The 24228-nt window shown below is 37.9% G+C and overlaps 2 protein-coding genes and 1 long non-coding RNA gene across 3 annotated transcripts; all 3 read right to left on the bottom strand.

Moving 5' to 3' along the window:
- Positions 1-243: 243 nt before the first annotated feature.
- Positions 244-975, bottom strand: LOC141628490 (uncharacterized). Its single transcript, XM_074441628.1, has one exon. The coding sequence runs from the start codon at positions 973-975 to the stop codon at positions 244-246; it is 732 nt and encodes a 243-aa protein (XP_074297729.1).
- A 12022-nt stretch (positions 976-12997) lies between these two features.
- LOC141626356 (uncharacterized) lies at positions 12998-14298 on the bottom strand. Its single transcript, XR_012535947.1, has 3 exons — positions 14124-14298; positions 13737-13801; positions 12998-13203 (listed from the first exon to the last, which is right to left on the bottom strand). It is a non-coding gene; the product is annotated as an uncharacterized LOC141626356 (long non-coding RNA).
- Positions 14299-14725: 427 nt separating this feature from the next.
- LOC141628489 (uncharacterized) lies at positions 14726-15349 on the bottom strand. Its single transcript, XM_074441627.1, has 2 exons — positions 15230-15349; positions 14726-14965 (listed from the first exon to the last, which is right to left on the bottom strand). Exons 1-2 carry the CDS (start codon positions 15347-15349, stop codon positions 14726-14728), a joined length of 360 nt encoding a protein of 119 aa, XP_074297728.1.
- Positions 15350-24228: the final 8879 nt, after the last annotated feature.

Here is a 24228-nt window from a genome sequence, read left to right as displayed (position 1 = left end):
CTCGTTCTTTATCCTCAGTTGGTGATAACCCGACCTCAGGTCGATCTTCGAGAACACTCCAGCCCCACTCAATTGGTCAAACAAATCATCGATCCTTGGCAATGGATATCGGTTCTTGATAGTCACGTTATTCAACTCTCGGTAAGCCACACACAGCCTCAAACTTCCATCCTTTTTCTTGACGAATAGGACAGGTGCTCCCCAAGGTGAAACAATGGGTCGAATATAACCCTTCTCAGCCAACTAATCCAATTGCTTCTTTAATTCTTCCATCTCCTTTGGTCCCATACGGTACGGTGGTTTAGAAATAGGTCCAGCTCCCGGCTTTAGATCGATGGAGAAGTCCACGTCGCGCTTAGGTGGTAGCCCAGGAATCTCTTCCGGAAATACCCCCTCAAAGTCTCTCACCACAGGTATGTCAGAAATCCTAGGGGTCTCAGACTCTCTATCCCACATCTGACACAAGATCAACTGGTCTCCCTTCCTCAAACTCGATTTTAGGGTGTTTACAGAGATAAATTTGACTTTGGGTTTGATCATGTATCCCTTGTAGGTTACTCTGACTCCCTTAAGTCCTCTCAGAGATATCTTCTTTTGGTAACAGTCAATGAAAGCTTTGTACTTTCCCAACCAATCCATCCCTAAAATCACCTCGAACCCACCCAATGGAAACTCCATAAGGTCACAGTGAAAGACAACCTCCCCAATCTGAATAGGTACACAGGTATAGATTCTATCACAAGGCACAGACTCTCCCGAGGGTACTATAACAGAATCGACCACTCTATCATATGTAGTAAGGTTCAAGGCTCTAACATGATCCCTAGATATGAATGAATGTGTGGCACCAGAATCGAATAACACAAAGGTGGGTTTAGAGTTGACAATAAATGTACCAGTCACGACATGAGCATCCTCCTTTGCTGCTTCCTTCCCCATGGCAAAGAGCTTGCCACTGGACTTAGCTCCAGGCATCGACTCGATGAAGCGGTATTAGGTTGCTTGTTCCCTCGTTCGGTTCCTCCGGAAATTACCACGCCGCTGGATGGTTTTGTTGGCTACGGTTCTGGTAGTTGTTGTAGCTTCCTTGATAACTGTTACTTGCCCCAGATCGGGCACCTTCTCCATAGCCAGTGTTAGGAGTACGGTAGTTGTTGTATCCTGATCCCGCTGTCCGAGGCCCACTGAACCCAGATGTAGGTGTTCGGAAGCCCCCAGATTGGTTTCCTCCAGAACTTCGGCACTCAAATTTCCTGTGTCCCAACTTCCCACACCCGAAACAAGTGACCCTGGATGCATTACCTCCAATACTAGCGCCTCGAAAGCGCCTCCGCTTTGGTTCCTCATCCCCCAGGAGCACTATTGGTGGAGTATCCACCGAACTTGCTCGATTCGGCTTCTTGGCCCCGATATTATCACCGACGGTTCCGACTTTCTCTTCTCAGCTTTTCCTTTCTTATCCTCCTTGATCTTCTCGGAGAGCCTTTCAGCAGCACCAGCCCTCAGATAGATGTCCTGAACGGTGGTAGGTGGAGCTGCCGTGAGCCTCTTCTTGATATCCACCGTCAATCCCCTCTCAAATCTCATAGCCAGCATGGTCTCGTTCTTAGCAAATTCATCGATATATGAAGCCAACAGTCGGAACTTTCTATGGTATGTGTCCACCGTCATGTCCTCTGTCATCTTAAATGTATCAAACTCCTCCCTCAGCTTAGCTTTCCTGAACTCTGGCATGAACTGGTCCGTTAGTATCACTTGAAATTCTAACCAAGACACGTATCCTTCCTCAATATCCCTAGCAACATGTCGAATCTCCGCCTTATTCCTATTCCACCACTCCCCAGCTGTAGCCCTGAGGTAATGTGCAGCTTGGTCTACTTGCAGCTCTTCAGGACAAGCTATCAGCTCGAATAGGTTGGTGAACTCCCGACACCAATCTCCCAGCAAGTGAGGTTCCCCTTCTCCAGTGAAAATGGTAGGGTTATGCCTCGCCACTATTGTACTCATCTTAGCAGGGTCCATTCTTTTAGCCTTTAGGGCCTCATTCTCAGCCAGTAGTCGGTCTAACTCTTCCTGGGTGATGTTTACAGCCGTGTTCCTTTTTCGAGGTATGACTACAAGAGAATTTTAGGAATTAGCTGCAACACAAAATCACCTTGGCAACTCTAGCCAATTCTATCACTCTTATCCTACTTGTCTATCTAGCATGGTTTAGGGATCATATAACCGCATATCACTAGACATAGCCTTCTAACAAAACTTTATAGAGATATAAGTATGAATCAACCTTAAAACATGCAAAGTATTATGCCACAACCTCCCACCAACTCTTTATGCAACAATTAACATATCAATCAGTTAACACTTAGGCAACGATATATGATGTCATGCTCAACATCATGCAGCTTCTCTACCCTTCCTCTCATTTGCACTCAGGGTTCCCGGGTCAAACTGAGAGGGCCAATGGTTCGGTGTGAGGGGGCCCCTAACTCATCCCTTAGCTTTAGTGTGCTCCTAACAGTTTTGTCCCGGGGTTCATTTTATTTAGACTCTTCCTATATTCATTGGATTTATTGGTTTAGGCCTGAGGATCGTTCGCTCTGATACCACTTTGTAACACCCCCATTTATTTAAGGGCCTGAACTAGGACTCCTCAGATAAAGAAGGGTGTTACCATCTCGGAAACCCGAGGCAGTAGATAACAAAGAGAAAGATAAAAATAATTTAAATTAAAAGTTTATAATGTTTACAACGGGAATAAAACATGTCTCAAATCGAAAATAAAGTCCGACAACTAAACAAAACAAAAGTGGGCTAGCTCTAAGTCGGTGATCCATGCTCTCTCCCCGCCCCTCCCAATGTCTCAACAAACTGTCAACCGCTCCCATTAAAAGGATCATCACAGCATACACGAATACACGGGGTCAACCGCGAGATTGAGTAGGTAATACGATATAATAAAGAATGCAATACTATGATCCTCCATTCAACTCCATCACACACATCCCGAACGCCCACCATACCGATCCCGGTAGACTATATATCGACCGTAGTCGATCCGCTCTTGTTGAGGACACCAGGGCAAGTCTGCAGAACCCGCCCGGGCCTTAATCACAATAATCTCATCTCCTCCAACTCCAACTCCGATGCAAATGCAATGTATGAAATGTATGAAACAATAATACTCAACAAGATAATTAAGGTAATCAGATAAGTCATATAATCACCAAACATGCCAACTCTTTATAATCGTAAGAACTCAATCAGTGTATTCCCCTACCTCAGTACTGCAGTCAAATAGTCGGGTGCTCAGTAATATTCCACAACAAATTTGCCCTCTGAAAGATAAATAAATGATAAACAATTACTTAAACCATTCCCGTTCCCAAAATAGAAAGTTACTAAAAATAGAAACTTCTTAAAATGGAAAGTTTCCTTAAGTGGAAACTTTCCCGATCTAACAGCTTTTCTATTTTACCAACCCGACTCAAACCCGTCTCTAAACATTTAAGTAACTCGGGAATTAATTAGCTAAATAAGAGTATGATATAATAAAAGATAAAACAAGTTATACGATTAAAAGAATCGAAACAACACTAACTAATCCTATCAACTCGCCTCCTACAACCCGCACCTTCACTCTCTCCCACACCCCTCACGCGCCGCCTAAAACCACCACGAACACCACCAGGCCTGCTCCCCTCTTCGACCCCACCACCAACAACCGACCCCATCCTGGTCGACTGCCGCCGGCGAGTCGAACCAGAGCCGTCATTTGGCCTGGTTCACCACCGTGCCTCACCAAACACCCCCCTGTCCTCGACTCACAACCACCGCAGCCATCCCCTAACCTCTGCCAAACCACCACAGCCCTGCTCGCCGTCAGACCACGCACCCAGACGCCGTGACACCACCGTTTCGACCTCCCCCGAGTCCACGGTGGTGCCACCCTAACCTAAACATCTAAAACCCGCCTGAAAACCCCTGCTAACACCCGTTTGATTAACCCTGTCAATAACACTTCTCGCCGCCAATTATGCCGCCAAGAACCTCCCTACCCACCACCAATAGGGATGACAAAAACCACCCAATACCATATCCCCGACACCAACCACCAACATCACCTCCCTGAGTCACGACACAACAAACAAAACCTGACAGAAAACGAAAACAAAAGAGAAGGTTGCACTCATACCTTTTTCCGCCACCTCAACAGCCACCAGGGTTAACTATGGACATCGACAACCACCCTAAGGCCCTCCTTGCTGCTCCGTCAACACCCACACTCACTCTCTCTCTCTCGATTTGCGTGTTGGTTGGGAAATGTGCCGCTGAAATGAGATAGGCGGGTAAGGGAGTGGGGTTTTGTAGTGTTAGGGTAGAATTAGGTTAAACTTAGGTTAATTGGTTAATTGGGTCATGGGTAAATGGGCCTGGGTCAACGGGTAAATGGGTAAGTGTAGTAAAAGAATTAGTTGACGTGACTTCGTTCAGTTAAACCCGTCTTAACAAGTTTACGAATAACTCGATCTTACGATATCAATACGACTAAACAATTAGCTCGACTCAATTAGCGATATAAAATACGGAGTATGACAGTGATAGCTGAGACATAATAATAATTATTAAGTTCTAAAACTAATCCTGAAGGTAAAGGTAGACTATAAGTTCCTACTGCCAATGCAACAACTCTTGCTCCATTGCCAACACAAAGATCCCCCTCTCCTTTTCTCAACGTTCTACTTCTTCTTGGTCCCTGCATATTACAAATAAGGTAAGGACCACATCCAGTATCAAACACTCAAGAAATAGAGGTAGCTAAATTCACTTCTGTAACATAAATACCTGAGGTAAAAACACCATTCTTCTTATCCTATAAGTACTTGGGGCAATTTCTCTTCCAATGACCAACCCTTTCACAGTAGAAGCACTCGTCTTCTACAGAAACTTTTGATTTTGGAATGAATTTTCGCTTTCCCGAAGTACCGGACTTAACAACTTGTTTGTCTCAGTCCTTCTTCAAAAATTTTGGGCTAACCCCTGTCTTCTTGAACGATTTCCCTTTTCGAACTACCAGTACATCTTTATGTTCTTTCTCAGGTTCATTAGGGATGTTCCTCTAACCCTGAATTAACATTCCATGCAACTCTTGCAATGTTGTTGTTCATCCTTGCATATAAAAGTTCAAACGAAAGTTTTTGAACCCTCTAGGCAATGAATTGATCACAATATCAATTGCTAGCTCTTAGGGATATAGGAAACCCATTTTTTCCATGACATGAAAATGTCCAATCATCATGAACATGTGTGGACCAACTTGACTTCCCTTCCCTAACTTGCATTCGAGAAACTTATGATGAGCCTTGAATCTCTACAAGCTAGCATGCTTCTGAAACATAGTTCTCAGTTGCATAATGATTTTATTTGCATCCATATCATCAAATCTTTTTTAAAAGTCTGGTTCCATGCATGCAAGCATCAAACACGTCATTAGTGTCGACATGTCCAAGAGCGTTTGCTAGCTCTCCTCTCAGCCTGAGTGGCTGCATGAGTAAGAGGTTCAGGAAGAGGGTTGTCAAGAACATGTTACCTTCCTTCACATTTGAGAACAATTCTCAAATTTCTTTCCCAATATAGAAAATTATCAGCATTCATTTTGTCCTTCTCAAGGACATAGCCCAAATTAAAAGCGTTGTTGATTTTTTTTTTTTTTTGGGAAAAGGTAAGCAAATTTCATTAAAAATATCAAGTATCCCAATTACATATGATAAGAGACTTATAGATCGTCTCTAGCCTTACTTAATACTATTATACCACATTACAAACTTAGCATTAGTACTCTTTATCATACTTAGTCTCATACAACATTCTGATCGTACTTGTTGTAAAACAAATTCAGGCCTCCATAAGAAGCCCTCCACCCTGCATTTATTTCGAGCAGACCATATCCAGTAGATCAAACTAGCCAGTATGACTGCCATTCCCTTCTTCCTCCCAAGAGCTCTACTCCTCCATTTCAGCCACCACTCAATGTTATGCTGATTAGGAAAAGTAATCTTACACCAGGACGAAACCAAGTCCTTGCATTTCATACTGAACACACAATCACAAAACAAGTGATCATGTGTTTCTTCTTTATCACCACAGAGGAAACATCAATTCTGAGCGAGGATATGCATTCTCTCAAAAGGCGTTGCTGCACAACAAGCCAACAACAAAACTGATGCTTAGGAACACTCCACCTCTGTTTATCCCAAGGATACCAGCTCACTTGCTCCCTGTCAGGCAGAAGCCAATTATACCTAGTCCCAATAGTGTATCTAGAGCCAGACTTGCTCCATTCACTCTCAAACAGCAACCCCCTGAAAGTGTCCTTGACCTTGCAGATCATACGCCAAGCCCAGCTATTAGATGCAGCAGGTTTATAACTAATCCAGGTACCATTCTTAATATAAACTGAGTGAACCCATGTGACCCATAAATGGTCAGCTTTCACTGCTATCCACCAAGCATACTTAGCAATAGCAGCAAGGTTCCATTCATGAAAGCGTTTAATCCCAAAACCACCTTGTCTTTTTGGTTGACATATAGCATCCCATGAAACCAAGGCAGGGCTTTCCTTGTGCTCATTCCCATGCCATAAGAAGGATCTACAGACTGCCTCAATTCTAGCAATAACAGTTTTGGGTAGAATAAAAATACGAGCCCAATAAGTATGCAAAGAACTAAGAACTGACTGTATCAAAACAACTCTTCCTGCATATGATAACTTCCTTGATCCCAACCGTTGAATTCGTTCCACAATCCTATCAACTAAATTGGAGCATTCCAGAACTGATAACCGTTTAGGGGAAACATTCACCCCTAAATACTTGAAGGGTACACTGCCTCTCTTCATTCCAGTTAACTCTTCAATCTCTTTAATCAGTTGTTCATCAGTGCCATTAAAGTATATGTTTGATTTTCCCCTATTCAATCCCAGGCCTGAAGCTTTGGAGAAATACTCAAAGGACTGAATTATTAACTCCATAGAAGACCCATCCCCTTTGCAAAACATAATAAGGTCATCTGCAAAACATAGATGAGCGAGCTTAATTCTCTGGCAGAGTGGGTGATAATGGAACTGCCTATGCTTTTGAATGACCCCTAAGATCCTGCTGAGATAATACAGACAAAGAGTAAAAAGCAGAGGGGAGAGAGGATCTCCCTGTCTCAATCCTCTTTTGCCTTGAAAGAAGCCAAAGATCTCTCCATTCAAGGCTATTGAGTAAGTAGGAGTTGAAATACATTTCATTAAAAGTTTTACCCAATGATCAGGAAAGCCCAGTGCCTTAAGCATTCCTTCAACAAAAGACCATTCCACAGAATCGTAGGCCTTCTGCAAATCCAATTTCATAAGCACCCTTGGTGAACAAGACTTCCTCTTATACAACTTAATCAAGTCCTGACTAATGAGAATATTACCCACAATGTCTCGACCTTTGACAAAAGCACTCTGTGAAGGGCTAACAATGTCACGTAGTATATCTCTCAGTCTGTTGCACAAAACCTTAGACAAATACTTATAAATGGTGTTACAACAGGCAATAAGCCTGAAATGCAACACTGTCTCAGGCATATCAACTTTAGGAACCAAAGTGATAATGGTGGCATTACACTGCTTTAAAAGTGCCCCAGACTGGAAGACACTTGTAACAGTAGTGATCACATCCTTGCCCACAATGTGCCACGCATCTTTGAAGAACTGGCTGTTATACCCATCAGGCCCAGGCGCCTTAATCCCAGGTATATCAAACATGGCCGTCTTAATTTCAGCATCAGTGAGAGGGGAAGTAAGTGCATTACAATGGGCATCACTCAGACACTTACCAGCCTTCACCACCTTTTCATTTATAGTAGTCACAGGGTGAGCTGTACCCATCAAGTACTGATAATACTCCTCAAATGCTCCTTTAATTTTCTCAGGATCAGAACACAAATTGCCATGTCTATCCTTCACCTGATACACCCTATTCCTTGCCCTTCTGGTTTTAATGCTGGCATGAAAAAACTTAGTGTTGTCATCTCCCTGCTGTACCCAGTCAGTCTTCGCTTTTTGTCTCAAGAAACTCTCCCTAGCTTTAATTAAATCAGCCAGTTCCTGGGCACATGTCCTTTCAGCACAACAAACCTCTTCATTTAGAGGGTCAATTGCCAGGATATTCTGATAATGAAGCAAAGCCATTTCAGTAATATGAGTCAGGTTCTCAACATCAGAGAAATGAGCCTTGGCCAACTGCTTAAAAGCATTCTTTAAGCCCCTCAACTTCTTAATCAGTCTAAACATAGGAGTCCCCCGTAACTCCATGGTCCACCCTTGCTTTACAATAGCCTCAAACTCTGCAGCCATAGCCCACGTGTTAAAATATTTGAAACTACTGCCCTTCCTCTGACTATTCATTAAAACACTTTAAAACAACCTTTTAAACTACTAAATACCCTTTAAAATTTATCCCCTAAAGACATTTAACCAAGACCCTCTCTCACTATTCACCAAATGGATTTTGGTCCTACCTTTTAATAAATAGTGTTTAAGGTAACTAACCTTTTACTAATTATAATAATTTATAACTCTTGGTTGATATATTAACAACTCCTTGTTAATACACCAACTTTGTTTCAAAATCCAAAACTTTGTCTTTTGATAGTTTTGTTGAATTAAACCAATAATTAACTTATTGCAGGTTTCATAAACCCAACCTATTATTCTTGGAAATACATGTGATATCCTGCTTTGGCATAACCTATCACCTATGTTCTAAGGCTTAATAGGTGTTTGGAAAAACATAAGACTCATTATTTCAAATTTGGGGATCAAATGTTGGTCATACTATGGTAAACTTATAACAGAATAACCACATTGACAAAATAAAAGCAAGCATAAAACGAAATTAAATGCAAGCATAAAGGAAAACAATTATCTAGTATGGCCCATAAACTAACTAGGTCCAAAAACTTCTTCCGGATCACCATCCTTCATGAAATTTTCCTCGAATCTTTCGGATCTCCATCCTTCATCTTCTCTGGACTTCTTCTTCAAATTACATTATATTTACTAATTAAAAACTAGCTAGTAAAAATAAAAATAAAAAAGCAATAAACTATTACATTGCAATAAGATGCGCCCACAATCGTATATACTAAGATAATTATACATTGCTCGAATAACAAGACGTAAAATAAATTATTACAACGCATAACGATATGCAGATCGTAAAACCATTACAAAAAGTAACGACGCGGAGATCGTTTGGGCCCATACTAGTCATCTTAAGTAATCACAATATCAAATATAATGGCATACAACCGCCACAATCAAAATATTAACATATAATAAATGCAAACATAATATAATTAACGATTAATTAAACAATCAAACCCCACAAAATAGTTTTACTACTCAACAATTAAGTAATAAACTAAACGTATCTTTTATTATTTTAATTAAATTATCATCACTATAACATGGAATAATCATCATTATTAACAATAATTTGCATAATTGGAATTCTATTTTGTTTTAGTTCGTCTCAATCAATTTTAAAAACTAACATGATTAAGCAACTCTTCCAATCAAATTAGAATCAATACAACAATTGTAGATATCAATCAAACTGAATAAATTCCAAAAACTACTTAAAAACGTTTTTAAAAAAATATAACATAAAACGACCTAAAAGTCAATTAAAACTCTCGAAATTGGCTTAAAAACGTCAAACCTACTACATAGTCTTGTTTAAGATGCCGTTTACACTCGAAAAATACTATTTTTTCATAAAAATCCAACACTCATGCCCTATTAGAAAATTTTACGTCTAAATTGTCATGTCACGCGTGAACAATACCCGCTAATCAGTAACGCCGATACTGTTCACAAGAAAAGTATTTTTTAAATTAAATTTATTGATGTTTAATTCAATCCAAATAAAAAAATTTACCAACCAATTAATATCAATATATTAATTATGAAATTTTCCTAATCTAAACAAAATTTAACCAATCAATTAATATCACTTTATTAGTTATGCAAATTATTCCATGTTTAAAGTCTATTCCATAGTTGAGTAAAAATAATAAACTATCATATGAATATGATCATAAAATCATATGCAAGTGGCTCGTATACCACTGTAGGAAAATAAAGATGCAAAGCAGAATTTCAGGAAACAGTTTCCTAACATTTACCCTATGATCACATGCATAAGATAATATGAATCATAATAAAAGGCGAAAAGAATATTTAGCTCTTGAATCGTAAATTTCACAAGTAGCTTATTGAAGAGATCTCATAGCCCTACTTGTTGCCCCTCTAATCAGTCTAAAAGCACAATCCGAGAACCAACGTTTGCTAGAAGGAAAGAGAAGGATCAATATCACTCTCTTATTTTTATGGGTGCTTGAGGCAGGTGGTATATAGGAAGAACAATATCTTTTCTCCCTAGTGATTTCTTATGAAAAAACTTATTTTCTTTCCATTACCCTATAACTCTTTATATATTGTATCACATATCATTATAGATTCTCTTTGAAATAAGGAAAGTCCTTTCCTTAAACTTGTGCCTCAAATATGTGTCCTTATAGGATTAATATTTCCTGATTCTGTTTATATGTGTGACCTCATAGAACTATATTATTTTAGTCATTAATCCAATCTTATTGAGACTAATTACCATTATTATTATATAGCAAGTAATTATGATTTAATAAAATAATATAAAAATTGTTTCTGTAATATATCTTATATTATATTTAGTAGTTGTCGGAAATGTCTTAAGACAACTGCATATGTTCATAATCTTGTGATAATGCCTTTTGGAATAATGAAGATCTTAGCCTAGTATGAGAAAAGTTGAGACAACACATACTTGACTAAAACTAGCATGCCTGCATAACTAACCTTCCTTGCACCCTATCCTCTTATTTTTTTCCACCACCCTGTCCACTATCTTAGTACAATCCCCAATAGAAATTCTCTCATAAGAGATTAGAATCCCTAAATACCTAAAGGGGAAAGCACCCACCTGAAACCCTGACATAGTTAAAATATGCTGCATTTTATCAGCTTGTATCACATTATAATAAATTTCAGATTTCTCCCTATTCATTTTAAATCCATATGCAACTGAAAACGTGATAAAGCTCTCAATATAGTCTTCACAGATTCTCCATCCCCCCAACAAAAAAGCAACAGCTCATTTGCATAACATAGATGACATAGTTTGAGTTGTTTGCACAGTGGATGGAACCTGAAATCCCTCCTTTCAACTACCGCAGCCAATATTCAAGTGAAATATTCCATGCACACAGTAAATATCAAATGGGACATATGTTCCTCGTGTCTTATACCCCTCTTAGTGGCTCTTCCTAGATTAGGGAAGGTCTCTTAGCGTGTAAGTGTGCTAGATTGTTGTGGACTGATATCTGTGAGAGATATGGACAATCAAATGCCACCATTGCTATATCAATTCAAGAAAGAGTTGAAGAATATTTCTCAGGAAAATTCATCTGTTGTTGAGTATTTTAATAGGATTAAACAACATTGGGATGACATTGAGGAGTTAGAAGCCATTTCTGAGTGTGATTGTGGTGCTATGCAGAAGTGCAGTTGTAATTTGTACAATAAATTTCTTGAGTTGCTTCCCAGGGAGAAGGTTATCAACTTTCTCATGGGATTAGGAGATTCATATGAGAATTTGCATACAAATATCAGATCTATTTATCCTGTTCCTCCAATCAACAAGACTTCTGCTATTCTGCAGCAAGTGGAAAGTCAAAAATTGATTACAAATGTCTTGAATTCAACTTAAGATGCAAGTGCTATGAATTCATACAAATCTGCTGGATCTGCTAGAAAGGAGGCTTGAAATGTTTGGAAGAGAGATCCAAAGAAAGCTAAGTCGATGAACGCTGGTGTTCACATTGCAAAAAGAACGGTCATACTGTTGACGCTTGTTTTGTGAAGAACCCTGCATTATGAGAAAAGTTTTTAAGCTAGCTTTAAGGAAATTTTTCCAGCATTCCTTCGGAATTACCAGCGGCTCCTGGATAGTATGTTGCTCCTACACAGTATGTGGCTTTTACTTCAAGGGGCTATCAAGCCAATTTTGTTTATAATACTCAGTCACAGGCTATTAAAGTCAATTCAGGTTAAAAGTCAATTCAGGTTAAATTCCTCAATCTCAGGTTCATGTTGCTCTTGTTCAGTTTGATCCAGAATTTTTGACTACTTTTTACAATCAAATGATGTACCTGGCACAAGCAAAGCAGGATAATGTTATAGACAACTCAGATGTATCTGTCAACTTTGGAGGTATAACCTTAGCTCATTCTTTCCTGTTATGTCTTCGGTTGATTGGATCATAGACTCTGGAGCCACAGATCATATGTCAGGGAATTCAGCTTTATTTATTCATTTACATACATTAAAGACACCTATTAAAATAGGTTTTCCTGATGGCTCAATGCAAAATGTTACTCAGTCGGGGACATTAATTTGCATAATGAAATTGTTCTATATAATGTTCTATATGTACCAGTGTTCAAGCATAACCTGTTGTCAGTTGGAAATTTGCTTGCTACTTCTGGTTTGTTAATTCATTTTTTATTTGGATCAATTAGTGATACAGGACTTTGTTTCTAGCTTTCACGTAGAAGTTGGTTTACAAGAAATGGTCATGTACAAGTTCAACTCTCTTGTTAAAGCATCTTCAGCTAGTGTTTTGAACAAAGTTGTTAAGCCTATAATAAGCGATTGTATTTGTTCTAATGCTTCCAAATGTAGCCAGCATGTTAAAGTCGAATTACTACATGCTAGGTTAGGGCACTGTAACACCCCCATTTATCTGAGAGCCTTTAACAATACATTCTTAGATAAATAGAACTGTTATCATTTCAGTTGCCTGAGGTAGTAAGTATAAAAGACGAACAATGCACAGGTACTTTAATAAACACAATAAACTGTCTTAACTTGTCTTATTATAAATGAATCAAAACTGAGTAAATATTTATTACAACGCAGCGGGAAGAATAATTAAATTTCAATTATAACTAAGTGGTAAATGTGATAAACTAGACTCCAGGTGATAAGCCATCTCGCGTCCGAAAACCCAAGCATCCAGCTTTCAACAATCTACTAAAAATCCAACCTGTAAATTAATCTGCTCCCTAGTAATCCGAAAATATTAAACGGTTCATTATAGGAAGCCATCAATTAAAGCATGCATCAAGTTTATTTTGACAGGACAACAAACATATGTCAACCAATGGTTGAGTAGAATAACAAAACAATAAAACCAACAATGAAAAAGGTATCCAGCAGAAGATTATTAACAACAGAAGAATAATAACTGCAGTAACAGTAACAGTAAAATCATCCCAGCCCACAACTGAGGCAAGCCATACTCTGTCATCCCGCCAACACCTGGCCCGGGGTAACCATCATCCGAGCGCAAGGTTGAGATATCCAAAAGTCATCCCAGTACGAGACTGAGGTATCCACAAATAAATCCAACGGCATAACCAGTTCCAACAGTTAATAAAATATGCAACTCCATCATAAGATTATATAAACACACAACCCATCTTGTAATACCGTCTCAATTATAACACAATTCACCTTACGATTACAAGTATACTTCCAATTATAATAATTCAAGCAGTTAACAATCAAGAGGATTAAAATTGAGTAGATATCCTACCCTTCAAGCAATCTCACAAACCAAGGAATTAAGAATTCAATAAGGCTCTTCCACAAATCCTTTACCTAAATAAGACAGCAATTGCATTCAATTACCAACTAATCTTACAATTTAATTAGATATATAAACTACCCAACATGAATTACTCCTAAACACCACCATTCATGGCCAGACCCCCTACAAACCGCGTCCCAACAACCACCACTACACGGTGGTCAACAGCTCCCACATGGTAGTCAAGGCCCGGTCAAACCAGCTGTCAATGATGGTGGTCACGGTAAAAGGCAGCAATGTGTGGGGGTCAACGGTGGTCACAGGACAATGTGGTGCTCAACGGTTGTCAAAATACGATGAAATAATTTATAAGACGGTTCCATGAATTCTTACCATTAGGTCTTGAGACGGTTATAAGATGAACACAATCCTCCTTAGCTCTTTTTTTCTCTCTTAAATTCTCTCTCAATTCATGTGTGAGACTTTATGTGACCATTAGGTATAAGGTGTAGAGATGGGTGAGTATTTATAATAGTAAACGTTGTAGCTTGAAAGGTTCTAGGACGGACCTTTCTTATATTATTTTTATTATTAATATTTATGTGATAAATCCTTCACTAGGAAACACCTACCACCCCATATACTACCCTTTTCACGCCCCAACCTCCGTCTCTCATTTTTTTTTTTATATGTTTTTTATTCTTTTCATCTTATAATTTAACTTCGTGAATATAAATATTGTAATTATAATTTAATCAAACATATTTTACTTTTGACTTACCCTTTGACCCTGACTAAAAATACGGGTTATTACAGTCTTCCCCCCTTAAAAAGAACTTCGTCCCGAAGTTCACCACACTACTCAATCCGAATGCCAAAATAAACAACTAAAATGTCGAATAAGAGGTCAAATGTCTCAAAAATATTATGGAATTATATTCTACCCCCTCCCCCCCTCCCTAAAAGGAAGGTTTACGTCCCCGTAACCAACATACCTAGATAAACAGATGGAGATACTTCTCTTTTATAGCAGTTTTAGCTTCCCAAGTAGCTTCCTCAACATTGTGGTTAAACCACAGAACTTTAACCAAAACAGTTTCACCATTTCTAGTCTTCTTCACCTTCCTATCCAAAATCTCTTTAGGCAGCTCCACATAGGAGAACTGTTGGTCTATTTTGACATTTTCAGGCTCTAACCTATGAGTGGAATCACTCATACTCACATACTTCCTCAACTGATAAACATGGAACACATTGTGGACTCTGTCCAAAGCTAGAGGTAGTGCAAGACGGTATGCTACCTCTCCTACTCTGTTAGAATCTCATAAGGCCCATTAAACTTCTAACTGAGCTTCTCTCTTCCCAAAACGCATCACTCCCTTCATGGGAGACACTTTCAACAACACCGTATCCCTTACAACAAACTCAATGTCACTTCTTTTCAAATCAGCATAGCTTTTTTACTTTACTTGCGCAGCTCTCATCTTCTGGCGAATTACTTGAACTTGCTCCACCATTTCCAAAATCATCTTAGGTCCCAACATAACTTCATCAGATTTATCATCCCAACACAAAGGACTCCTACACTTCCTCTCATATAGTGCCTCATAAGGTGTCATGCCAATACTAATGGTAGCTATTATTATATGAAAATTCTATTAAATCCAACTTCTCCTCCCATGATCCACCAAACTCCATCACACAAGCTCTCATCATATCCTCCAGTGTTTGAATACTTCTCTCCGTCTGCCCATCAGTAGCTGGATGAAATGATGTCTTTTCGCACACCATGAAGTATCAGCACATTCATCCTATAAGTCTTAGCCAACTCCGTCTTACTCCAAGTATCTTTCATTGGAATGAAGTAAGCTGACTTAGTCACACGGTCCACAATCACCCAAATCATATTATTGCCCTTCTGAGTTCTAGGCAACCCAACAATAAAATCTATGGAAATGCTTTCCCACTTCCATTTCGGCACTTTCAACGACTGCACCTTACCTTGCGACCTCTTAAGCTCACCTTTCACCCTCTGACAAGTAAAACATCATGAGACAAATTCAGCAACTTCCTTCTTCATCCTTGGCCACAAGAAAGTCTTCTTTAAATCTTTATATAACTTATCCCCTCCAGGGTGCATAGAATATGATGTATTATGCGCCTCGGGCAAAATTTTCGCTTTAAGCTCTTCATTATCTGGCACACACCACCTCCCATCAAACCTCAAACTCCCATCGAAATGCACGGAGAACCATGACACCGCCCCACTAGCCACGACCGTCCGCCACTGGAAACCCTCGCGTCCCCATCTTGCTTTTCCCTGATTATTGTATACAACTCCGACTCCACAGTCAAATCCCCTACTGAATCGCCCTTCTTGATTATATAAATGCCTATTTTCTCCATCTCCTCCTGCAATTTCACACGTGACATAGCTATGCACAAAGGGTGTATTGACTTTCTACTTAGTGCATCTTCCACCATATGTTCCTTTCCTTCATGATAAACGATCTCCATATCATAATCCCCAATCAATTCGATCCATCTCTTTTATCTCATATTCAGCTCCTTCTAGGTATAAATATATTTAAGACTCTTGTTATCGGAAAATACCTTAAAAGGAGCTCCACACAAATAATGTCCCCACAACTTTAAGGCAAAAAAAAACAACTCTTAGCTCCAGATCATGAGTAGGGTAATTTTCTTCATATGGTTTCAGTGGCCTGATGTATAATTTATTACCTTTCCCCTTTGGATAAACACACAACCTAACCCATTCTTCTAAGCATCGGTATACACCTCAAAATTATCACTCTCACAACTCTCATCCCACTTAAACCTGTTCTGCTTTCTCATCAAAGCAGTCAAGGGTTTAGCTACCTTAGAGAAATCTTATACAAATCTCCTATAGTAACCAGCCCAACCCAGAAAGCTCCTAATGTCAGCTACATTTTTCGGCTTCTCCCACTTAGACACTGCATCAATCTTAATAGGATCCACATCTACTCCCTCCTTAGACACAACATGTCCCAGAAACACAACTTTCTCCAACCAAAATTCACACTTGCTCAACTTATTAGCATATAAATAATTATTATCCCTTAAGGTTTGGAACACAATCCTCAGTGTTCCTCATTTGTCTTAGAATACACTAAAATGTCATCAATTAAGACGACAACAAACTAATCAAGGTAGAGACTAAACACTCTACTCATCAAATCCATAAATACTGCAAGTGTGTTAGTTAACCCAAAAGGCATGACCACAAACTCATAATGCCCATACCTCGTCCTAAAGGCAATCTTAGGAATATCCTCCTCCTTAATCCTCAACTTAGGGTACCCTGATCTCAAATCAATTTTAGAAAAGACTTCTACTCTACTCATCTGGTCAAAAAAATCATCAATTAGAGGGAAAGGGTATCTATTCTTAATCGTCATATTATTCAGCTCCCTATAATCTATACACAACCTCGTACTCCCATCCTTTCTTTTTGACAAATAGAATAGGTGCGCCTAGGGTGATACACTTGACCTCACAAAGCCCTTATCTAACAACTCTTCCAACTGTTTCTTTAGCTCTTCCAACTCCTTAGGTATCATCCTATAAGGTGCTTTAGAAATAGGCCCAATCTCAAGTTTCAACTCAATACTAAAGTCTACATACTTGTTAGGTGGTAATCCCTAGAATATCATCTGGAAAGACATCTCGAAACTCACCCACCACTACAATCTCTCATGCGCCCTTCACTTCCTCACACATGTCCCTCACGTGACACAAAATTAACTGTCCTCCATTTCTTAAACATGACTTCATGGTAATTGTTGGTATAAGTTTTACTTTAGGCTTCATTACAAATCCTTTATAGGACCCCCTTACCTCTTTTGGTCCCTTTAAAGACACTTTCTTTTGGTGGTAATCAATAAAGGCTCTATTTTTACTCAACCAATCCATCCCTAAGATGATCTCAAAACCACCCATAGGAAATTCTATTAGGTCCATTGGAAATAAAACCATCCCGATTTGAATTTTAATGTTTTGATATATTTTAGTGCAAGGTGCTGACTCCCCGAAGGTATCTCTACTTTATCTTTTATTAACACTGTGTCATTTAATTCTAATGTTTTAGCATGATTACATGATATAAATGAATGGGTTGCTCGCGAATCGAATAAAACATAAGATGGTTTAAAATTGGTCATAAAAGTACCCGAAACCACATGAGCATCTCCCTCGGCAGCTTCTTTTCCCATCATATATAATTTCCCACTAGACTTCAATCCTCCTTGAGCCATCCCAGCTGATGCCGCCACAGCCTTTACTGCACTCTGCTGGTTCCCTCCATTATTCTCCCTCTTATAAGATCCATTCCCATTGCTCTGAGTATTGTTGAAACGGTTCTGATTGTTGTATTTGTTGAAACTCCTTTGATTGCTCAAAGCTCATGAATACTGGTTGCTTCCATAATTAGGTGCAGGTGTATGGAAACCTCCTTGATTCACACTTCCATAGCTTCTACCACGACTTCCCATACTTGGTGCAGATCGACACGAATTCACCTTGTGACCCATCTTACCACAACCGTAGCATTGGATCGAAACTAGAGCGCCAGAACCGGACCGCCCACCTCCACGGCTGAAGCTCCCTCTAGATGCGGATTCTCCAGTGGTATATGCCTTAAACGGATTAAAATTTTGCTTTTTATTTCCTCCACCTCCCTCATTTGATGCCTCAGACTTCTTCTTTTCTACCTTTTCCTTCTTATCCTCACTCAACATCTCAGAAATCCTCCCAGCATGTCCCGCTCTCTAGTATACCTCCTCCATATTAGTTGGTACTCCAGTTGCAAGTCTCTTTTAAATTCCTATCGACAACCCTTTTCTCAAATCTCACAGCTAACATATCATCACCATAATTCAAGTCGGCTACCTATTCTGACAACTCCATGAACTTATTATGATAATCTTCTATTGTCATCCCCTCAGTCATCTTGAAAGATTCAAATTGAGACCTCATCTTACTTCGGATTCATGTACAAATGTATCCCTGGGGATACCCTTGAAATTCTTCCAAGGTACCAATGGCTCCTCACTGTAATACTTGTCATTTTAAGGTTATAAGATCCTATGTGCATCTAAGTAGTGAGTCATCAAAGTAGTAAGTTAGAAGTATGATTGCTCGTATAAGAGTCAACTTTAAACTGTTATATCTGGAGTTGTAGAGCTCCGTTGGGGGTGATTCGACTTGGAGGTGAAAGCTTATTGTCTTCGCTTTCCAAAGCATGGTCACAAGCTTTATTCCGATAAGGAAAGAAGAAATGACAGTCATTTGAAATTAGCTACGCAAAGTTGAGTTGCGTTGGACGGTTTAGTCGATCGACTAAAGTAACCTGTCAATCGACTTACTATCGGTTCCGCGAGATTTCACTTGTTTTATAATCTTTCCTAATTGACCTAGACTTACCTAATAACTATATATACCTCCTCACATCAACTTCTATACACTTTTTCACACATTCTATACACACACACTCACAAACCCTAATTTCGAGAGAGAGTGAGAGAAGGGGCACGATTTTCGTGGATCTGAGACGGGTTTTGCTAATATTTCTCCTTGATAATTTGTAAGTAAATCTAAATTACTTACTTTAATTTGTTGTAAATTTTATAGCAAGTTTACATCTTTTTATGTTAAGACTTTGCCATAGGTTGTTAGAATTGGGGGTTTTGGTTTATTGTGCTAATTGCCTTTAAGACGGAATCAAATTGTTGTATAATCATATTAAACCACCTAAACTTTTCTTAATTCATCTTTTGCATCGCAATTGGACTGACCTAGGCCATATAGACCTAGGCCGTGATTCATATGGGGTTGTGGACCGTAGTATGACCACCACGGTGGTGGTCGGCCATGGTGTGGTGGTGTTATTGTCGGGTTCTTTATACCATCTTAGCCAGGGTTTGGGTGACGGTTTATACATAATTTACATTATGGTTAATTATAGAATTAGTAGTGATTAGAGGATTTGACTTGTTTAGGTGACGGTATTATTAAAGAAGATTTTTGAGTTGCTTTGCTTGGATTTGCTAAAAGGTAGGCTAGCTACTCAACACTTGTTTGCGGGGTTCCTTATGTGTTTGGTTGTGTTGTTGGTGGTTATTCGTTATTGTTATAAGCTCATTGGCATGCAATTTTTTAGTTTGGCAACGTGATTATATCATATCATATAATTTCATCTCGCATGGTTTCATCATTTATTATAAAAGGAACTTGGCATTGTGCTTTGACATTCATACTGTGACATAATATTGTTGGCTCAAATTGGCATTGATATTGGTACGATATTGGCAACGTGGTTGCGAGAAGAGATGTGACTGTATAGGCCAGGCACGGCGATGTGGAAGTGTTGGAGTATGTGTCCTCGACAATAATGCGATCACATGTTTAAATCTCATATTAAGAATATATGAGGGAAAGTAATATTTTATTGTCAACCAATCCACATTAATCGGTAATGATTGGCTGACTAGAGTTTGACATTACTGTCGTGTGACGGTGGTGATCAGTTGATCCCTTAAGGTCATACCTCTAGGGAAACATTCTTAATTGATTAATTAATTAATTATATGCTGATACAAGTTAATTAATTCCTTAAAAATTGACAAATGATTTTGTGAGTAAGAATTCGTATCTTATTGTAATTCGATTAAATAAGATTCGGTCTAAGTAATTTAAATTGTTTTATTACTTAGGTTTATTTATTGTTTATGAAACAATTAAAATAAGAATGAATGGTTTATTATAAAAACAAGTTGTTGTAATTTATAATTCTATGACCCATTTTAAGTACTTGTAATCATGAATTACTAGTTAATTTTTGTATGTGATTTATTTTTGTTAATATAATGACCTTTAATATGTTAAAAATGTATTATTTAACAACATGTCTAGTAACATGTCCAATATGTCACACTACACAAATTGACATTTGACAAACTTAAAATGGATCCTTTTTAACCTAAGTGTGCCGTGTAAATGGGAGGATAAGGAGATAATTGTGCCTTGTTCTTTTAATTAGTGGAAGTCATAATGATGACCTACTAATCATAGGCATGCATACCTAGTCTCTTGAGAAGAGAAAATAGAAAAAGCATTGGGCACTCTTCCCATATCAAAAAAAAATCGGTCACCCTTAGTAATAAAAAGAGTTTTTCTCCTCTTATTTTTCTCATTCATTCATTCATTCATAAAAATTACATATTGAGAATTTGCCATATTCTCTCTAATAATTCTTGAAAAACTTAAGAAGTAAAACTCACATAAAACTCAAATATTATATCATTACTAGAAGTAGTAACCAAATAATATTAAGTCATTTTAAAGGGTTCTTGTAACATCCTCATTTATTCAGGAGCCTTTATCTAGACATTCCTAAATAAATAAGACTGTTACCATCTCGGTTTCCCAAGGTAGTGAATAACAAAGTCCAACTCACCAAAGTACTTTAAATTAAAACTTTAATGAATACATATGTATTACAAATTAATCAACTAAAACTTAATATAAAATAATTGCAACTCGCAGCGGAAATAAATAAAGTGATCTCATAATCTACGTGGTCTAGACTTCTAGGTAGATTGGCCAAGTCCTCACGCATCCCATAGCTCCTAAGTCAGCTAATCTTTAGTACCTGTCAAATCTGCTCCCCATTATGGTTCACCACAGGTGTTCACGAATACACTGTCAACCACGAGGTTAAGTAGGAATACCTAAACAACAACAATAAATGAATACAAGACAATATCAAATGCAACTGCAATGCATACTCATGATCAATCCTCCGACGCTCCCGTTCATCCCGCCAATCCCTGGCCGGGGTAATCTCAATAACATCCCGAGACAAGTCCTGCAGAACCCACTGGGAAACCAATGCAAGTGCTCATGATATGATATTCAAACAATATACTTACCATCCCAGATATGAGGCTGGGGAAACCAAATCAATATAAGCATCTCAGTCACGATCTGAGGTAGTCAATAATCAAATCATCTCAGTCACAAGTTGAGGTAGTCATTAAAGAATATATCTCAATGCAACCAACCAACAATCATATATCATCCATCACAATTCCAAATAATTCAACCAGTAAAATTATATAATACCATTCAAGTAAACATTAAAGTAATTGAGTAGCTATCCTACCTGTATAGCAAAGCGGCTCAACAAAATCCAAATAGCAAAGCACATGAATCCAAGCAACAAAACCCGTCTCACAAAAGCGTCACCAATTAACCTTAAGATGAAAAAAGATGAACAAGCTCCTTATCTCTCTAGTCTCCTTCTCTCTCTATATATATTTTATGTGTTTTGTGAAAGTGAATAAAACTTGTGGTTTGTTATTGCATATATAGTAGTAAGGTAGTATCGTTTTAGGAAAGTTTATAAGTTGTAAGATATAATAATATTATAATAAAATATTTATGGCAGGTAAAATAAATAAATAAATAAAATAATAATAATAATAATAATAATAATAATAATAATAATAATAATAATAATAATAATAATAATGGGATATAATATTATATTATTATGAATATTATAGTAAGGTGCGAAATTATGAAACTAATTAGCGCGTAACATCACTCAGCGAGTTCAGCTTTACGCACTGATTTTCAAACAACTGTCATTTCTCCGTTACTGATCGGAATCAAGCTTGTGACCATGCGTTGGAAAGCTAAGACAATAAGCTTTCACCTCCAATTTGAATCACTCTCATAGAAGCTGTAAAACTCTAGATATTCCCGTTTCAAATTACCCCTAAAACAAGTGATCATATTTCCGTAATTGGCACATTTGTGCAAGCTTCCTATTAACCTTTCATAGTCTACCTTGTACTTTAGACACATACACAAAGGTCATATAACCATAAAATATGAGGGGTATTACAGTCTTCCCTCCTTAAAATGAACTTCGTCCTCGAAGTTCGCGCATACTAACAACCACTCAAAACCCATTCCACCTAGACCCTGCATGCTAATCAAAATGTTATCACTGCTAACTCACATTATGACGCCCCTTACACATATTACCCAACATATATACCATTAACTTCAGTAGTATTACATTCTACCTCACTTAAAAATAACTTCGTCCTGAAGTTCCACCTCTATCTTGACACCATATAATCCCAAACATTAACAGGCTATGTGCTCTTATCCAATTCTCTCCCCCAGATACTCACACGCTATCTGGTGCACCACCAACATTTAGAACAACTAAATCCTTAAGTCCACTTTAATGCTACAACAGATCACATCACGCTTACCAACATTTCTTATGACAACCAAATAACAAATAAAAAGAAGTGATACGAACGAAATATGACATCCTACCCTACTTAAAATTAAGGTTACGTCCGCGTAACCTCAAAGACTACACAACACTCACCAAGATCCTCCAGACTTCTTTCCATGACTATCAACTTATTTATATTTACAAAATATTCGTCCTAACATTCCACTCATCGTTCTGCCAACAAGAGTCCATAACAATTTCTTGTGTAATAAATATCAATCTTTCAAATTTTAATATTATTATCTTATCAATCTCAATACACCATATGCATAAATCATACTCATTGTCAACAATCCTTAAGTTCGCATCAATCCTTATTCATCTTACTCATCTTAAAATTACTTAACAACCCAAATCATTACTCTTACTATTTAATCCTCAAGGCTCAGCTATTTTATCTTTGATGCTTAACTAAATCCAACAATTCATAACAATAGTTTTTCTCCGAAACATGTTTCAGTTATTTGCTCCCTTATCCAACACATTATTTAAATTCATGTACTCTAATTCTCAATTTACCACCATTAAATTCAATCACCCGTCGACATTTCATCTTTAGTTACCATACCCATCATTAATTCTTCCCAAAATCTAAAATTTTACCTCATCCTGGTAACTCATAACTAACATACACCCTAAAGTTACCTCTTAGTAACCCAAATTTCTAAGCATCCCAGTCATCTAAAATTTCATACACTAACATAAAACAAATTAAGTTCATTAAATAAAATTCACTTCTATCCTATTATAACATATCCTTCTCATGAACATTTAACTTTTTTTTTTTAAATTTCTTATCCTTATCTACACCTTATTCCTGTCACAATCAACCAGAAAACTACACTAATACTTCACTAAATTTATTGTCAATATCACCCTTTAAATCACATTACTTACCTTGTTATCGCATCAATCATCAATCTCACTTCTCTTATACACCTATGTTTCCCAATAACCTCAGACTATATATCTTTCTTATATAACCCATAAAAATATTAAAGATATCATTCACATCTGATAAACATTCTCACAAAATTTTTTTTTAAGGTAATTATTGTCGTAAATCTCACCTTAGATTTCACCACACTTCCCTTATAAGACACATTTATTCCCTTAAGTTCCCTCAAAGACACTTCATTT

Source organism: Silene latifolia, chromosome Y (assembly GCF_048544455.1).
Source record: "Silene latifolia isolate original U9 population chromosome Y, ASM4854445v1, whole genome shotgun sequence".
Lineage (NCBI taxonomy): Eukaryota > Viridiplantae > Streptophyta > Magnoliopsida > Caryophyllales > Caryophyllaceae > Silene > Silene latifolia.
Note: the sequence above shows the minus strand (reverse complement) of the source record. Positions and strands in the feature narration are given on the sequence as shown.

Excerpts from the sequence above, each read along its gene's own strand:
- LOC141628490 (XM_074441628.1), bottom strand. The coding sequence starts at position 975 with ATGCCTGGAGCTAAGTCCAGTGGCAAGCTCTTTGCCATGGGGAAGGAA.
- LOC141628489 (XM_074441627.1), bottom strand. The coding sequence starts at position 15,349 with ATGACACCTTATGAGGCACTATATGAGAGGAAGTGTAGGAGTCCTTTG. Across the intron at positions 14,966-15,229 it reads AAATGGTGGAGCAAGTTCAA|TTGAGGAAGTATGTGAGTAT; the intron begins GTAATTCGCCAG and ends CATGTTTATCAG.